Source organism: Sceloporus occidentalis, unplaced genomic scaffold (assembly GCF_023333645.1).
Source record: "Sceloporus occidentalis isolate IW3139 unplaced genomic scaffold, rSceOcc1.0.p SCAF_3, whole genome shotgun sequence".
Lineage (NCBI taxonomy): Eukaryota > Metazoa > Chordata > Lepidosauria > Squamata > Phrynosomatidae > Sceloporus > Sceloporus occidentalis.
In genome coordinates, this window is record NW_028316983.1 from 81,919,626 (window position 1) to 81,936,457 (window position 16,832).

The 16,832-nt window shown below is 41.7% G+C and overlaps 1 protein-coding gene across 1 annotated transcript in view; it reads left to right on the forward strand.

Annotated features, from left to right (window-relative positions):
- LOC149316332 (lanosterol synthase-like) overlaps nucleotides 1-11,752 on the forward strand; it is a 35,229-nt gene extending 23,477 nt beyond the window's left edge. The window contains exons 14-20 of the mRNA XM_089518303.1: nucleotides 100-196; nucleotides 2,598-2,703; nucleotides 4,548-4,613; nucleotides 7,368-7,448; nucleotides 8,865-9,035; nucleotides 9,237-9,315; nucleotides 11,442-11,752. Coding sequence (XP_089374429.1) covers nucleotides 100-196; nucleotides 2,598-2,703; nucleotides 4,548-4,613; nucleotides 7,368-7,448; nucleotides 8,865-9,035; nucleotides 9,237-9,315; nucleotides 11,442-11,621 — 780 coding nt within the window. The 3' untranslated portion in view covers nucleotides 11,622-11,752. The remainder of the gene's footprint in view (nucleotides 1-99; nucleotides 197-2,597; nucleotides 2,704-4,547; nucleotides 4,614-7,367; nucleotides 7,449-8,864; nucleotides 9,036-9,236; nucleotides 9,316-11,441) is intronic.
- Nucleotides 11,753-16,832: the final 5,080 nt, after the last annotated feature.

Here is a 16,832-nt window from a genome sequence, read left to right on the forward strand (position 1 = left end):
ATGTGTGGCTGTTGGGTCATGCTTGTGTTGGAGGCTTATTGTGTCAATTCTCACAGTCCCTGTTTCTCTCCACACCATTCTATTTATACTTTTTTGTAGCTGCTTAGCATGAGAAATGTTGATGGTGGATTTTCCTCCTTTGAAACCATGCGTGGAAGTGCCCTTCTGGAGATGATAAACCCTGTAGAGCTTTATGGTAAGAACAGAATCTTGTTAATAGAACAGCTGCTTAGATATCTAGGGTGAATTTCTGGTTCTCGTCTGACTGGTTTCTGAAAAGGCATAGTCTATTGCTGAAGGTTCACAGTGCAGATCAAGACTGAAAGCCTGCATTAGAGGGTGTAAGGTTCTGCTCAGTTACAGCAAATGTAGTTCAGGAATTGCATCTCAGGGGAGATTCTTTCAGCCTGGAATATCCTGGCTCTCCACTTGCCCCAAATGGCTGTTACCTTGCCCTCTGTTCCCACACCATGGCAGCTGTCTGCATGGACATACCACTGAGCCACCTGGCACATCCACCACTACCACAGATATCTTGCCTCTGCTATCAGAACAAGGCCAAAGCCTCTATCACATAGCTGGGCATCTTGTTCTGACCTCAGAAGAAAGCAACCTGTAGTGTCTAATGGGCAGCTTAGTGACACACCCATGCAGACAGCTGCTGAAGGGTGAGAACGGAGAGCTCTCGATGTTCAAAAACCATTTTAATTATGGTGTGGAATGTGCTGGACATCGTCCAGACTGTTCACATGAGAACCAGGGTATGGGGCATGAATCATCTGAACAGGATGATGCCAGAAAAGGGGGGGGGGGGGCTTTTGGCCCCTGAAGACAGGTCCTGAGAGTTCAAAGAACCAGATAGACAGTATGGTCCAAAAGAGGGCAGTGCCCTAAGGAAGACAAACAGAGGCCATCAGATGACATTGACAAAGTAGTCAGAAAATCAGATGCAAGAGGTAATTTGAAACATTCTATGTGAGTCCTTGAACAAAGAATTACTGAGGCTGAGGAACAAAGAGTGGAACATCAGTTAAATGAATCCAGACAGACCTGGTTGGTTCTTGTAGCTGTGTGATCTGGGGAGCTGACGAACTACAGAACCCTCTCATATGTGGGCACTGCAGCAGTAAAAACCAGACTTACAATTGGCTCTGAATGGGAGCTGTTGCATTGATAAAGGGGTGATGCATCATGGTACTGCTGCCACAGTCCATGATTGCAGGGTTTGGCATCTTATACTTTCAGATATATGTCTCACCTTGAAAATGGTTCCCAATGGCTCCTCACACCTTACCTTGTAACAGTAACTTCAGATCATGAGCATCTGTATAAGCCACTGAAGTAATGATTGATAAACGATACTAGTTTTAACTTATATCAGCTGGGATCTCTGTGTTTTAGAAACTGTCTATGTATATAGCATACCCTTTTCAAGATCTTCAAGATAGAAGCTGGAAATATGTTTTGAAGCATTAGAGAATTCTTTGGCATATCCTCTAAAGAGCTTTCACACTACAGAATTACATCACTGTGATTCCACTGCCATGACTCCATTCTGTGATATCCTGGGATTTGCAGTTTGGGGTGGTGCTATTGCTTTCTAGCTGATAATTCTAAACACCTCTCCATAAATTGCAACTCCTCAAATTTTGTAAGAAAGAACCATGGCAGTTAAAATAGAATTACACTGCTATACCTCTGCAGTGTGAAAAGACTAGGACTGTGGTGGCCCTCCATGTCCAGTTTGGAGGCCATAAGATCTCCCAGCCTCCCCATTCCTCTGGCGTGAGGAGCAAATTTTGTCTTCAAAATGGCCAATAGTGCCTCTCTCAGGAGTTTATTACACAAAAGAGGTCTGGAGTCTATCCCGTGAATATCCCAGAAAAATTGCACAATTACATGGAATTATTACACATGACTTCACACAAAACCCACCATTAAAGTGGTTGCAAAGAAGCATTAATCCACATCTTTTTACTTTTGGGATTTCTGTGACAATGCATTTCTGATCTCACTTTATTAGTGCAATTACATGTGATAATCATTCAGCAATTACTCACCATTTTCGCTTTATTTGTGGCATGCTTTAAATGCACTTTAATTTCTCTTTAATGCTTAAATTATCCCCAGTGTGATAAACTCTACAGTCTCAGAGAGACCTCTGGCCATTTTGCTGCACTTACTGGTTATTCCCCACTGCCCCAGACACCATACCATAATTTTAACCCCAGGAAGGGCATCCTACCTGTTCACAAACAAGTTCCTTGGTATACAGAGACCCTAAGTACACTGAAATGAGAAGGACAATAACTAGAGTGCAGATGGCAGAAAACTCGACTTCTATGTGACAAGACACAATATAGAAAATATCATTGTTTCTATAAAGTGACAATATGTGCAGCAAAGAAAGATTACTTTTCTGCACATGTTTCTATGAATTCACATCCAGCTGAGCTGTTCAGGGTGGTAAGAAGTCTAAAACAGGAACCTGTTAGAGGTTAATGTTTGGTGTAAAGTTTTATGATTTTTGTAACTTGAATGGTTGGGAGGCAGGATGCCTATATTTTAAATAAAATTCTTCAACTCATGTTTTGAAGCTGGCTGTTTGGTAGATCATACTGTTGTGGAATGTACATCATCAGTAATGAAGGGACTCAGACATTTCCAGAAGAGATTCCCAGATCACCGGGCAGATGAAATCAGGTAAATTAATAAGGAAGCTCTTCAGAAGCCAAGAAAGATATTGCTTCAGACATCAGTAAATCTCTGTGTTGAATTTAGATGCTATAGGTACTTTCTAAATCTGATTATTTCAACCTGATGAATGTCCATGATTTTAAGTTCAGAGAATGATTCTTCCACTTACATAGATTGACTGCAAATTCCAGCCCATGTCAGATTAAATATGAACTACATCTGAATGTGGATTTTTTTAACAGTTAGGACTCAGGCAAAAAGGCAAAATCCCTGATCAGGATAAATGATAATACATCCCAGAGGTGTGATAATTAGTCATTCAACCTATATAAAGTACAATAACAAAAACTAACAAAAAGTTGCCATCCTGAATACATTTTTCTAGAATTGAGGGTGCATCTTCACAGGCATAATACTCTGGGTTGCTTCCAGAGTATTCTTCCCCCAGAGCTGCCCAGATTTCTCCATTACTTCCATACTCAGTAGCGACACTTGCTGGGAGTCTACAGACATGTCCCCTGCCACTACCATGAGTTGCTCCCTCTGTGGTCAGAAGCAAGGTGCTCAGCATTGAGCACATGGCTGGGTGCCTTGTTGAGAACCACAGAGGGAGTGACTCATGCCAGCACTGGAGGCACAAGTGACACATTGGGGACATGTGTGTAGACAGCCACCGAGTGTCACTATGCACAATTTGCATTGCTACAGAATGCTCTGAATTTTCCTGAAAAATCCAGAGCAAAGGGTACATTAAAAAAAACTAGTTTAAGAGAAGAATAGAGCAGAATTGGCTTTATGTTGTGATTGAGAATTTGACCCTACATTATGAAGACAAGTCAATGTGAGGATGCCCCCCCCCCCCTTTATTTGGCCCCTGTAGATGTGCCCTGACTGTAACTCAATATCTTGAGACTTCTTGTGTGTAATCGGATTTCTTTAGGATACTCCTACAGACATACAGTAGAAGAAAAAACTAAATTTCTCACTAAAACCAATATGGGAAAGACTAGAATCTTAAGAAAGTTGATTGCTTTATTAACCACATGGAGTTCCTAGTCTACATCCAAGGAGGGCTTAGAGTAGTGTAGGCAGGATTTTTCCATTTTATCCCATCGCAACAAACTTGAGAGCATAAGTTCCTGCTCTCAGGGGCAATCAGTGAGTGCTATGACCGAGCAAGGTTTCAAACCAAGGCCTCTCCTGTACAGAGGCAGCAGCATTCACTAACCCAGACTGGCTCTTAGTTCAGCCTGCTAGAGAGGACCCTGTGTATGTCAAAAGTCCCCCCCCCCCCCCATTAGAACCGAAGAAGCATCTCTTGGAAGTGGTTGAAACCTGTCTGTAGCAGAAATGAGACTAGAGAATTGGCTCTCCATGCAGGACAGAGATATTTCCTATATACATGTGATTTTAATGTTAAAAATGGTGTTTTGGTGAAAAGTCAAACCTGAAAACTCAGAAAAGATTATACCTTCTAAGTGATATTTTTATAGTATATCAGTTTGGCGCAAAGCAGCTTATACAGTAGTAATTTATGTAGGCTTAGGGAAAGATGAAGAATCTTTGTGTTAACTAGGGTTCAGATGCTCAGTTGGGACCCACAAATAGGATGCAGTTTGATCTGTGGTTGGTCACAGCAGCAGAATGCAGCTTGATTAGAACTCACAACAGTAGCACTAACACCATACAAATAAGTGGTGAAAATGTACATGTTTTGGTCAAAAATGGAGCCTCAATTAGACTAGCTTGAAGACGACTTAAGTCACTGAAGGACTCGCTTTGATTGTAGCCTTCTCCAGAGTGAATTAATGTTGAAATGTAAATTCTTTTGGGTTTCCCACCCCCTCCAGTGACACTCTTAATCAAGGTTTGCAGTTCTGTCGCAATACACAGAGAGCAGATGGCTCCTGGTATGGGTAAGTTGCTTATAATTATTTCATATACCTTTTTTACAGTTCCCCAACTCACTGTAGTACCAAACTGTGCATGAATCCATAGAATTTTGAAAGTCAGATTCGAAAGAGCTGTCTCTTCACTCATTATCATAGGCAGAATGTATAAACTATTCAGCTACATAATCTTCTAACAACGTAAAAGCAAAATGTATCTTATTCTGAGATAAGTTAATTACTTTCTAATTTCTTAGTTCTTAGGGATAGTCTTAGAGAGCCAATGTCACATAGTGGTTTTACTGTTGGGCCTTGACCAACATTCGAATCCCCGCTGAGCCCTGAAACTACTGGGTTATCTTGGGCAAGTCACACTCTCTCAGTCTCAGAGAATAACAATGGCAAACCCCCTTTGAAGAAATTTGCCAAGAAAGCCCATGATAGGTTCAACTTACAGTAGACATAAATCAGAAATTACTTGAAACCACACAACAACAACAACAACAACAATAACAGATCGCCTTTTCAAGGAAAACATAGTTTTATTTCAAAACAAGGAATAGTCCTTTGCCAGTAAGTGAATACTAGAAGCTTAATGATATCTGTACAGGTCAGCAACAATGTTGGAATCATTAGGTTTACATAAAGTGAACAAGACCCACTACCAAAACAGCTGGCTATAATAATGCCTTAAGTTAAGCGTCAGACAATATTGGTTTTGTTTAAGAATGTCATCAATTTCTGATAGCTTAAAAATCATTCAAACCCAATCTTATTTCCCTGTCCTGAAGTAAATCTTAGCTATGTATGGTAAAACTTGAAAAGGCTACTGATGAAATATCATCTCTATCTCCTTGGTTATGTTTTGTTTTGTTTTTGTTTTTTAAAAAACTGCTTTGTCCTCCTTGATGATATTTAGAGAGAAATACATCATTCAGTTATAAAACTCCCTGCCAGTTTAAGATGAAAGTCTATCTCATTCTGATTTATGTTTCAAAATGCTGGAAAACTGCTCATGCCTTAAGAAGTGTGTCTCATGTTCGGTCAACTTACAAAACAGTAAGACTCTATCAATACAGTAAGACTCAGGTCCTTCATAAAGCAATACAAGAACAGGAAAAGGCAGGTGTCTTTGCTAGTTTCAGATTGTCCCCATCTAAATTTGAGTCTGAAAGACTAAGAAAAAGTATGGGTGTATTGCTACACAGAAAGGTGGTGATGGGGAACTTGGGAGTCCCCAACAGTTATATCAGCATATAGGGGAATCAAGATGATGTTGGTTTTTTAGGGAGTGTTTGATGTAGCTCTGAATAAAGATAAAGAGAAAAGAGGCTTTATCTTTCACTTCTAAATTTCAACTGGCTGCTACTTCTTTTGCTTCTCATACCACTAGCTCAGCTTACACATAATTTTATTTTTTATTTTTTCCCTTTCCCCCCTTTCCCCTATTTTTTCTATTTAAAATACTTTCTATGCTTCCTTGAATGATTATTTGATGAGAGAGAAAAGACTTGCATTCCACCCTTTAATGGGGAGGATAACCCTCTCAATATGACTCCAACAGAATAATATTACTTTGTCCTTGGACTAGGGCTACAGCAATAATTCTGTAGCCTGCTGCTCAGTCTATTGAAAATAATTACCAGATTTTTAAAGAACATAAATTCCTTGAACTGAAAGGGAGAAAAGTGATAAGAGACTAAGTGGAATCCTCCTATTTAAAAAGTCCCCTTCAAATGAAGAATTGATAAATGAAGATGAATGAAGGGGACTTTTAGAAAACCCAATGCCTGGCTGAGAGAGGCTACTGGGAACTGAGAGAGTCTGCAGGGAGCTGAATTGACAAGTTTGGGTCAGAGGGAGAATAGACTGACCATTGGATTTACAACCTTGTCTTGACCAAGGCCCAGCAGCCTTCATAGAGCTGTGCCCAGCAGGCTACATAACATCAGGTATAAACTAAACCAGCCCGAGAGCATTGCCCATTTGGTCCCTCTTTGGGGCTTGGTAGAAGAGTGTGGGAGAACAACAAATAAGGAGAAGAGACAACTATTGATGCAAGACCATAGTAATTAAAGAAGGAGAAACTTGGACTGAGAGGGCAACAGAAACTACATTTCATGTGAACAGGCCAAAATTCCTTTAAGCAGTAAAATCTTTATCCTTGTTGAAGCTCAAGGTAACAGCTGAGTCTGGAAGTGGTTGAAAGAATTGAACTAAAGGACAGTTGTTATAAATCAATGTCAAATGCATTTTGAATGTCAGTTTTACTGTCTTAATTAGTGGTTTTATTGTTAATTTTATGGTCCTAGACTTTTCTACCATGTAGACAAGCCCTAGATTTCCACAGGTTTTGAAAAGGAAATTTAGGGCTACAATGTTAGCAGTCTTACCAATATGTTTGAATATGCTTTCTTGCATATAAGATAAGTAGGATTTTAACACTAGATGATCATAATCGGGATTTCATTTCAAGATGCATGCTTAACTTTTGGCGCATAAAAACCTTAATAACATTTGAACCACTGCTCAGAACTTCAGCAAGCCAATACTGTAAAAGGTCAGAATATAGTATATTAGTAGTTCTTAATAGAATTTAACAGAAATACATTAAATGCTTTGCAAGAGAGGATCTTTTTGTAAGTAAAAGTGGCACTCCCATATCCCTTTAAAAACCAAGCAAAAGATAAACAAACCAAGGTCAAAAGGGCCTTTCAAAAAGCATAAATTGTCATACATTTTAATGCACTCAAGGGCTAATGGATTTTGCCTTCTTGACAGGGTATGGGGCTTGTGTTTCACATATGCCACCTGGTTTGGACTAGAAGCATTTGCATGTATGGGACACATTTACCGTGATGGGTGAGTAACAAGAAAAAACTTCTGAGCCTCATAATAATTCTGGTGACCGCGAGTTTTGTTTAGGGATGGTGAACTGGAAAAACTGGTTCAGAGAGTCCTCGAAAACTCCTCAAACAGATAGGAGTCTGTTGCATTTTGAATAGTCCTAGAATTAAGAAAATGAGCCACAGCCCATGTTCCCCAATGTAAACCTAACTGAAACCAATGGGAGCGATGGGGTGGAGGGAGGTTTGCATGGAGGAATCACTCATCTAAACACAGTATAGCTGTGCACTCCCCCCCCCCCACTTTTTTTTTTTTTTTTTTTTTTGCATCATGGAATGTCAGAGGCTGGAATGCGTTTGGTAGTAAGTCAGAGAATAGTAACTTTTTGGGGTCATTCCCACTGCAGTTTGCTCCAAAGTGCGGTTCGGGGCAAATGACCCTAGTTCCCGTTTGAAACCACTTCCAATCCTCATTTGAGTGATTCCAGGAGGAAAGAAGTGGAACAAATAAAAAAAAAACCCAGGGTTTCCTGTCATTAGTTTGAAAGTGTTTTTTTTAAAGAATCGATTCTGAAGCGTGCCCAATAAGTGGGAACGTCAAATCGATTCTTCTTCTTTTTTAACAATAGAATTGATTGAAAAATCAATATATTGCTAAGGTAATTACTTGCTTTAGCAATATATAATTTTTTTGATTATTTCTATGGTCAAGATGGTTATAGTTATTAATGACGAAAAACAGATAAGTTAGGAGAGGCTGCATCAGTTTGCTTTTTTCCTGAGTCTAGAGGGAAGGCAAAATTCTGTCCCCCTCCTCTTCTTCTCTTCTTCCCTGCCAAGTAAATCAAGTACAAATTACTTTTTCACCTTGAACTAAGTTGGCTGCAACTGGAATAAGATGAGGATGAAGGGAGAAAGTGGGAGGAAGAGAGAGAAACTGGGACATTTTTAAAAGCAGCTGAAATAGTGGGATGACAGAGGATTACTTGGGACTGTTGCTCTCAAATCAGTACATTTGGAGAATATGCTCTTCCTTTCTTAGATTTTGCCATGCTGGAGCTTTAGGTGTAGATATTTATCAGGTTCTTGTGACTTTCTTCACAAACATGACAGGTAGAACATAACAGCTAAAATCTTACACGTTGCTTGAACGACTTAAGTGCCAATTCCAGTATGAGGCACTATATTCTGTGATTGAACAGAAATTCTCAGCATAAAAAAAATGTGATCATAGTAGCCTAAATCTCTTTTACGAAGAAGTCAACCCTACTAAATTCAATAGTTTTTACCTGTAGGTATGTGAGCATAATATTTACTTGAAGGCATCTAAAGCTAATGATGGAACAAGTAGACAGTCAATCGCTACCTTATTTTGACCTGTCTCCCCCCTCCCCCCCCCCCACATGTTTACTCACTTGCTTATCTTTTCCAGGTTGGCATGCAAGGAGGTGATCAAAGCTTGTGAGTTCTTGGTTTCCAAGCAAATGGCAGATGGTGGTTGGGGAGAGGAAATAGAATCCTTCAGCCTTCACAAATACATTCAGCACAGTGAATCTCAGATCCACCATACTGCTTGGGCTCTGTTAGGGCTGATGGCTGTCAGGTATGTGCAGACAGTTGATATTGCTCTAATCTCAAGAAAAGCTTTTGTCAGCTTTTGCCAAAGTGGTAAACTCTGCAAATGGAAAATGAATTTTGCCAGCACCAGTGTACTGCCGTCACACACACACACACACACACACACACACACACACAGAGAGAGAGAGAGTTAGAACTAATGACCAATATTCCATTTTCTTTGTAGATTTCCTGATGTTCAAGTTCTAGAAAGTGGGATAAGAGTTGTGATTGACAGACAGACTTCCATAGGGGACTGGCCTCAGGTATGTTACAAGTTTGTTTGATCAACCTAGTGCCTGTTGCTATTGCACCCTCCTGATACAGATACATTTTAATTAGCATACCTATATAACCCTTCCCATGAAGTATTGAGTGGTATTCCAGATGCATGTCTTCAAATGCAGTCCATTCATTAGAGTTTAATGAATGGCCAGTTTAAAGAGCAAGCAGGATTATTATTTCCATTTGCTATAGTGGCAACTGTTTTACTCATGCAAACACATGCACACAATTCCACTTTGATGATACTCCGCTCATCTCTTTACTTTTGGCATAGAACTGTCCTTCACTTCATCTCCCCCAAACCAAAGTGAAGAGTTCCTTCCTCTTTGCACATACAATCAGTCCTCCTTATCCATGTTTTTTTAATCCATGGATTCAAGCATCCTTGGCTTGAAAACACTTTAAAAATATGCAAACCCCCATAGGCAAACATTTTGCCCTTTCATAAAAGGGACACTATTTTACTCTGCCATTATATTTAATGGGACTTGAGCATCTATGGATTTTGGTATCCACGGGGCTTGTGGAACCAAATCCCTGTAGATAACGAGGGCCCACTGTAAGAAGCATTGCATGTATTTCTCTATACTGTTTTCAGTGAGACTAAAATTCCCAGTATCGGAGCAGTAACAAATATGGGTCCTGTCTGCACTGGTGCAGGGCAGCCTGGAGTATCTTGGTCCTGGAGCTGCCCTGACTCTCTTCCATTGCAAAGACCCTATGTTCCAATGCTGATCACATGCATATCCTACTGAGCCACCTTGTGTGGCCACCACTGCCATGAGTCACTTTACCCTGAGGTCAGAATGAGGCACCCAGCCTTGATCACATGGCTGGGTGTCTCATTCTGACCTCAGAGCAAGTGACTGGCAGCAGCAGCGGATGTGGCAGGTGGCAGAATGGGACATGTTTCAAACAACCACCCTGCATCAGAACAGAGGGCTTGAGATATTTCCAGAAGATCTGGAGCAACTGGTGAGGTATTTAAATACTGATTAAGAGGGGTTCTGGTGCTGAACAGGCTGGCTGTCATCCACTCTGTTTGCACCAGAATCAGGGTTTGGGCTGTTCATTGTCTGTTCTCCCTACTGAGAGTATGGAGTTTATCGCATGGCAAAAAAGGTGACTTACTCCTGCTGCAGTGCCGGCTCATCCATATAGGTGAACTAGGCAGCAACCTAGGGTGGCAGTATTTAGGGGTGGCACAGCAGCTTTTTTATTTTTATTTGAAACTCTATTCCAAATGTCATAGCAATAAAAAAACTTTAACCTGTAAAAATCTAATTGGCTTTTTGACTAATTCTCAATACTATGACGAGAGATTGGAACCTAAGTTTTATATCATGTTTAGCTTTAACAAATGAAATAGTGGAAATCAGGGGGTGAAAATAATTATGAAGGACGACAGGGGGTGCCAAAATATTTCTTGCCTAGGATGGCCAAATACCTAGAACGGCCCTGTCCTGCTGGGATACGGTTGCTTATGGGATACAGTCAAGAATTATTGCATTAAAAATGCCGCTGATGCCACCGGGTGACTGCATCCCGGCTGCATCCTGGCTCCCAACCTCACTCAGCTGGCCAATTTGCAAACACAGGAGCTTCCTATGGAAGGTACCAAGTCATATAGTCACCCAAGTAATGAATACACCTTCTTACAGCTGTACTGTGAATACCTGCTATAGAGGTTGGAAGCCAAAGCATAAGACATAACTGACCTTAGAATTTAAGGCCACCCAGCCCATGTTTGTAGCAACTTTAAAAGGCAGCAAACTGCCAATTCAACATCACATTTTAACCTCCATGTTGGATTTTCAGCTTGGAGTGCCAAAATATCTTTAACCATCTCTGCCACATGTTAATTGGCTTTGGTCTCTCAGAAAGCAAGGGTGCAAATATCTGATTCCAGAGTGTTATCTGCAGTCATATCTTTGGTGATGGAAGGATATGAAACTATCTATCGCTCTTAAAAGCACTCACCAGAAGACAGTCAGCAGTTTGGGTCTTGGTTCTCTAACTGGATTTTATCAATATACAGTAAATCAGGAGAAGAAGTCTGTATATGTATGTTATTTGTTCTATTCATTTCTCTCTTGGTTCTCTGCAGCAAGATATTGCCACAGGATTGTTCGAGGCAGGCAAAATCCATTTTGATATATACCGGAACGTCTTCCCTACTTTTGCACTTGCTCGCTTTACTCGTCTTTATCCAAGTAGTCCTGTTGCTAAACAACTTCTGAGCAGTGTATCAGGACATTTAGACCAAGCTCAAACTGCAGGATGCTGAGAAGACATACGTTGTCATTTGTGGAACCTTATTTTCTCCATATAGTGGAACCTTTCTTTCATTTAATGCCCTTTCTGAAGTACAGTATGTGCTAGTAGTTTTTCTTATTGTTGTTGTCTTCCAAAAGTGCCACGACAGCATATGATACAATAAAATATATATGGTTTAGTTCTCTATCTCTTTAGTTGTCAAACTTCCTTTTGTTCTGCTTAATGACTGGCCTTTGTACTGGCATGCAATGTGGCAAGCATAGCATAGGGAGGGATGCCCAGTTGGTTACATTCAAAACTATTCTGTTTTGTTTCAATAAAGGTCATTTCTAACTTTAATTTCAACATTATACCACACTGGCATTTTCCATTGCCTTCCTCTAAAGCTGAAAGCATATGATGTATCCAAGGGAACCTTCCAGTGAATTTCTGTGGCTGAGCAAAAATTCACACTTTGGTCTCCTAGAGTCCCAATCCAACACTGAAACGATTCCACCATGTTGGCTCTCAATTCAGAGTGGTACCAGAAAGATAAAACAGACCATAGTGAGATTGGAGGATGCTTAGTAAGGACATACAGGCATTCATATGCATCTACTTCCCCAATATGGTACAGTGCTTTCCTTTCATTTGTTGTTCTCCCAAAGTATGTGCTCACAGGTTTCGTTATTTAAACTATCATTACATTTTAACCTATGCTATGGGTCACCTTGGGTCCCATAATGAGAGAAAGGAAGGAGGAGAAAATAACATTCATATTGTGCAAAGCTTTTTAAAGACATCTTACTTATAAATCTCCTTCAGATTGCCAGCATCATCTCCAGGGCTACCTAAGCTGCAGAATGTCTTCTCTTTACAAGGGCCCTTATCAGATGACGGGTTTTGCAGCTCCAATCCGGAGTCACTCCTAGTCCAACCATGCAAATTCACATTAAAACTTGATATATTATCACACATGATTGCTTTCTATGGGGAGTAGTTCTGATCCAGATCCAAAGTCAACCCAAAGTGACTCCTGATGTAGGTGAAATCGGTAACATGCGAATTCACAAAAATTCAAGCTCACTTCGATTTCAATCTGAATTGCTCTGATGTGGAAGAGCACCCTGATCTCATCCCCCTTGGCCCCCTGCATCCTGCTCCTGCATCCTCCTCCTCCTCATTCACCCCAATCCAGCTCTCCTTGGCCCCTTGCATCCTGCTCTTTCATCCTCTTCATCCTCCTGCACTCCGATCTCACCCTCAGTGACCCCCAGTGCCCCCTGCATCCTACTCCTGCATCCTCCTCATCCTCTTGCACCTTGATCTCGCCCTCAGTGATCCCCTGCATCCTGCTCCTGCATCCTCCTTATCCTCCTGCACCCCGATCTCACCCCCAGTGACCCCCTGCATCCAGCTTCTTCATACTCTTCATCCTCCTGCACCCCGATCTCATCCCCAATGACCCCCTGCGTCCTGCTCCTTCATCCTCCTCATCCTCCTGCACCCCGATCTCATCCCCAATGACCCCCTGCATCCTGCTCCTTCATCCTTCTCATCCTCCTGCACCCCGATCTCACCCCAGTGACCCCCTGCATTCTGCTCCTTCATCCTTCTCATTCTCCTACACCCCGATCTCACCCCCAGTGACCCCCTGCATCCTGCTCCTGCACCCTCTTCATCATCCTGCACCCCTATCTCGTCCTCAGTGACCCCTTGGATCCTGCTCCTGCATCCTCCTCATCCTCCTGCACAATGATCTCGCCCCCAGTGACCCCTTGCATCCTGCTCATGTATCCTCCTCATCCTCCTGCACCCCGATCTCGCCCCCAGTGACCCCTTGCGTCCTGCTCCTCCTCCTCATTCACCCTGATCTCGCCCCCTGTAACCCCCTGCGTCCTGCTCCTCCTCCTCATTCACCCCGATCTCGCCCCCTGTAACCCCCTGCGTCCTGCTCCTCCTCCTCATTCACCCCGATCTCGCCCCCTGTGAATCCCTGTGTCCTGGTGCTTCATCCTCCTCCATCACCCCAATCCTGTTCCCACTAGCCTCCTGCGTCCTGGTGCTAAGGGGTGGGGGCAAACGGAGGAAGCAGAGAAGGATTACGGCATCCAGAGCCCCACTGAGCATACACAAGGGTGCCAATTCAAATAGTTGAATCCGTCTGGTGCGGTAATTTATTTTGCACTCGCTCCGCTTTGCCTCAGTAATGAGCACCATTTCATCCTTCACACATTAATCACGTGAATTGCCTTGGATTCAAAGTGACTCTGCATCCCCCTCACTTCAGAATGGCTCTGAACTGGAGTTCAGGTTCACATGTGATAAGGGCCAGGGTCAATTGAAAATTTGTCCAGTTCTAGTAGTACATCTTGTAGCTGGAAATAGCTAGAACCGTCACATGAGACATTGCCCACCACAAGCAACGAACATCATGAATGACTTAGGCACATGAGGAGCTGCAAAAATCATCCACTAAATATTCGCTATTCCAACAGACCTACAATCTTTAACTACACTCATCCCTCCATATTTGCAGCTTTGATATTTTTCACGGATTTGATTAATCTGTTGTCTCTAGGAATATCTAGGTCAATGGTCAACTTTAACTAAAAGTCGCACTGAAAGACCTAGAGATTCCTAGAGAATACTCTACTAGGCATTTGTAGCTCCTCCAGCGCAGTTCTATAGTCAGTGTCTGTCGGACATTGACCACAGAGTTGCACTGGAGGAACCAGAGATTACTAGAGAGGTGTCCTCCTCTTAGGTAAAAACATGGTGTTTTTGTTATTTGTGTTTTTTCCATATTCACGGGGGTCTTGTGCCCCTAAACCTAGCTAATATGGAGGGACAAATGTATTAATAAAGCTCAGAATAACTGCTAAAGTTTGTAGCTCCTCCTTTTCTCCTCCTCCCTTTCTCTCATTATGGGGCCCAAGGTGACTCACAGCATAGGTTAAAAAGTAACGATAGTTTAAATAATGAAACTAAATAATGGCACCTGTGAACACATTCTTTGGGAGAACAACAAATGAAAGGAAAGCACTGTAAGATATTGGGGAAGTAGATGCATATGAATGCCTATTTGTCCTTACTAAGCACCCTCCAATCTTTTTATGGTCTGCTTTATCTTTCTGGTACCACTCTGAATTGAGAGCCAACATGGTGGAGTCATTTCAGTGTTGGACTGGGACTCTAGGAGACCAAAGTGTGAATCTCTGCTCAGCCACAGAAATTCACTGTAAGGTTCCCTTGGATACATCATATGCTCTCAGCTTTAGTGTAGCCAGATGTTTCTCCAAGCCTGTCTGCCTACTTTGTAACATGGAATGGATGTCTGAGGAAGAATCAAGGGCTTATCAGTTAGTTGAGTAGTGGTAGAAGAGGAGCTATGGTCACCATGGAGGGAGGAAGGGAATGCAAACCCTTGCAACACCTGGAAAAGGACATCTGCATGCTTACATGTGCGGAAGCTTACGTGTGAGGATGTCCCTAACAGAATTCCAGCCATACTCTGTAACATACCTTGTGCATCTTTCACAACAGCATGTAGTGGGAGGGGAAAACATAAAAACTAGCCCTGCTAGATCAGATAAAAAAACTCTAGTACATCTTTTGTTCACACAGTGATCAATCAGTTGCCTACTGAAACTTCACTCTGTCTTTATCCACTCAGAAGTAAGACCCATTGAATTCAATGGGACATGCTTTTGAGGAGACACATGGGACTATATGGTGAACTGACCTTTTAAAAATGTCAAATACAGACAACAGGTTGTCAAGTTCATTTTTCAAAACAATTTCCTTACAAATGTTTTTTGAGCATACAATGCCCCCCTCCCCCACAGTAATCTTTAAAGCAACCTTTATACTGATCCTGGTTAGTATGAGTGTTTCCATTTTGCAGACAACATGTGATCATAAGGCTGAATCTAGGCACATGTATTTTAAACGCTTCTAGTAGAATCCCAAACTGTGCAATCTCTTCTTGAGAAAATTTGACCTGTTGAATAGTTTCATCTCCTACAGTTGTTGAAGGCACATAATTTTTGTAAGGAGAAAGGGGGCCAGGAGAAAGCATCACAAACTGTAGACTGTGTATCTCTGCATTACATGCAAAGAATCTGAGAAAACTCAATCTTTCAAAAATCTATAAACTTTGAAAGGAGTGCTTCTGCACATTCAACTAGCTATGAGTATGTGTACTGATCAACACTTTCATGACTCAATGCATGATTGAGTAGCAAGCAAGGAATTTGCTTAATTCCCTGGATTTGGGAAACTGGAATATGGCAACCCAGAAAGTACCTAGGAGAGAGATGTCTGATGTCTAGTAAGAAAGAAGGGGAGAGTTAGGAAGAGGGTAAATAAGGGTGGAGGAAGAAAAAGATCAGCGGGGGGGGGGGGGGGGGAAGAGTTGCAAGGAGAGAGAGGGGAGAAACAGCAGGTGCCACAAAGGTTCTCAGTCTGATGCCAGGTTCACAGATTCCACCACCAACATTAGTCTGCAGGGAACCTAGCGATCCAAGGGTCACCCAAATAATATTGGGCAGATTACAACCAACCCTACTTCCATACTGCCCGTCCCGCACTCTAAGGTCCTCGGGGAAGAATCTACTTCAGCCAATAAAATCTAGGCTAACTTCAGTCACCCAGAGGACCTTTTCCATCGCAGCTCTGAAGCTATGGAATGACCTGCCGAAGGAGATCCGTGACATTTCTACTCTTACAGCCTTTAAGAAGGCTCTTAAGACGGATCTCTTCCAGCAGGCCTTCCCTACCTAGTTCTACTCCCCATTTACTGTGACTTATATCAGTCTGTCCACCAATTCTTCTCTTAAATTTAATGAGAAGAATTAAATTAAAATTAATTAAAATAAAATCCTTGCCTCAAGAAGAAGAGCCCTCCCTCCATGACATCATCATCAGACCTGGGAGGGAATGAAAAAGAGAGACCTAACTTCCATCAGGCCTAACTGTGAATGTACTCACTTCGCTCTCTTTAATTTTATTGTATTTTATTTATTTATTGTATTTTATTTTATTATCTTTATTTTTACTGTTGTAACCCGCCTGGATTCCTTGTGATTGGGCGGGCTATAAATAAATCATCATCATCATCATCATTATTATTATTATTATTATTATTGTCAACTAAGAAGCTTATTGCACCCATTTTCCCCCTGTTAAGGGAATGGGAAGGGGACACTCGGGACTGCGTGTCACTGAGAAAAAAAATGGA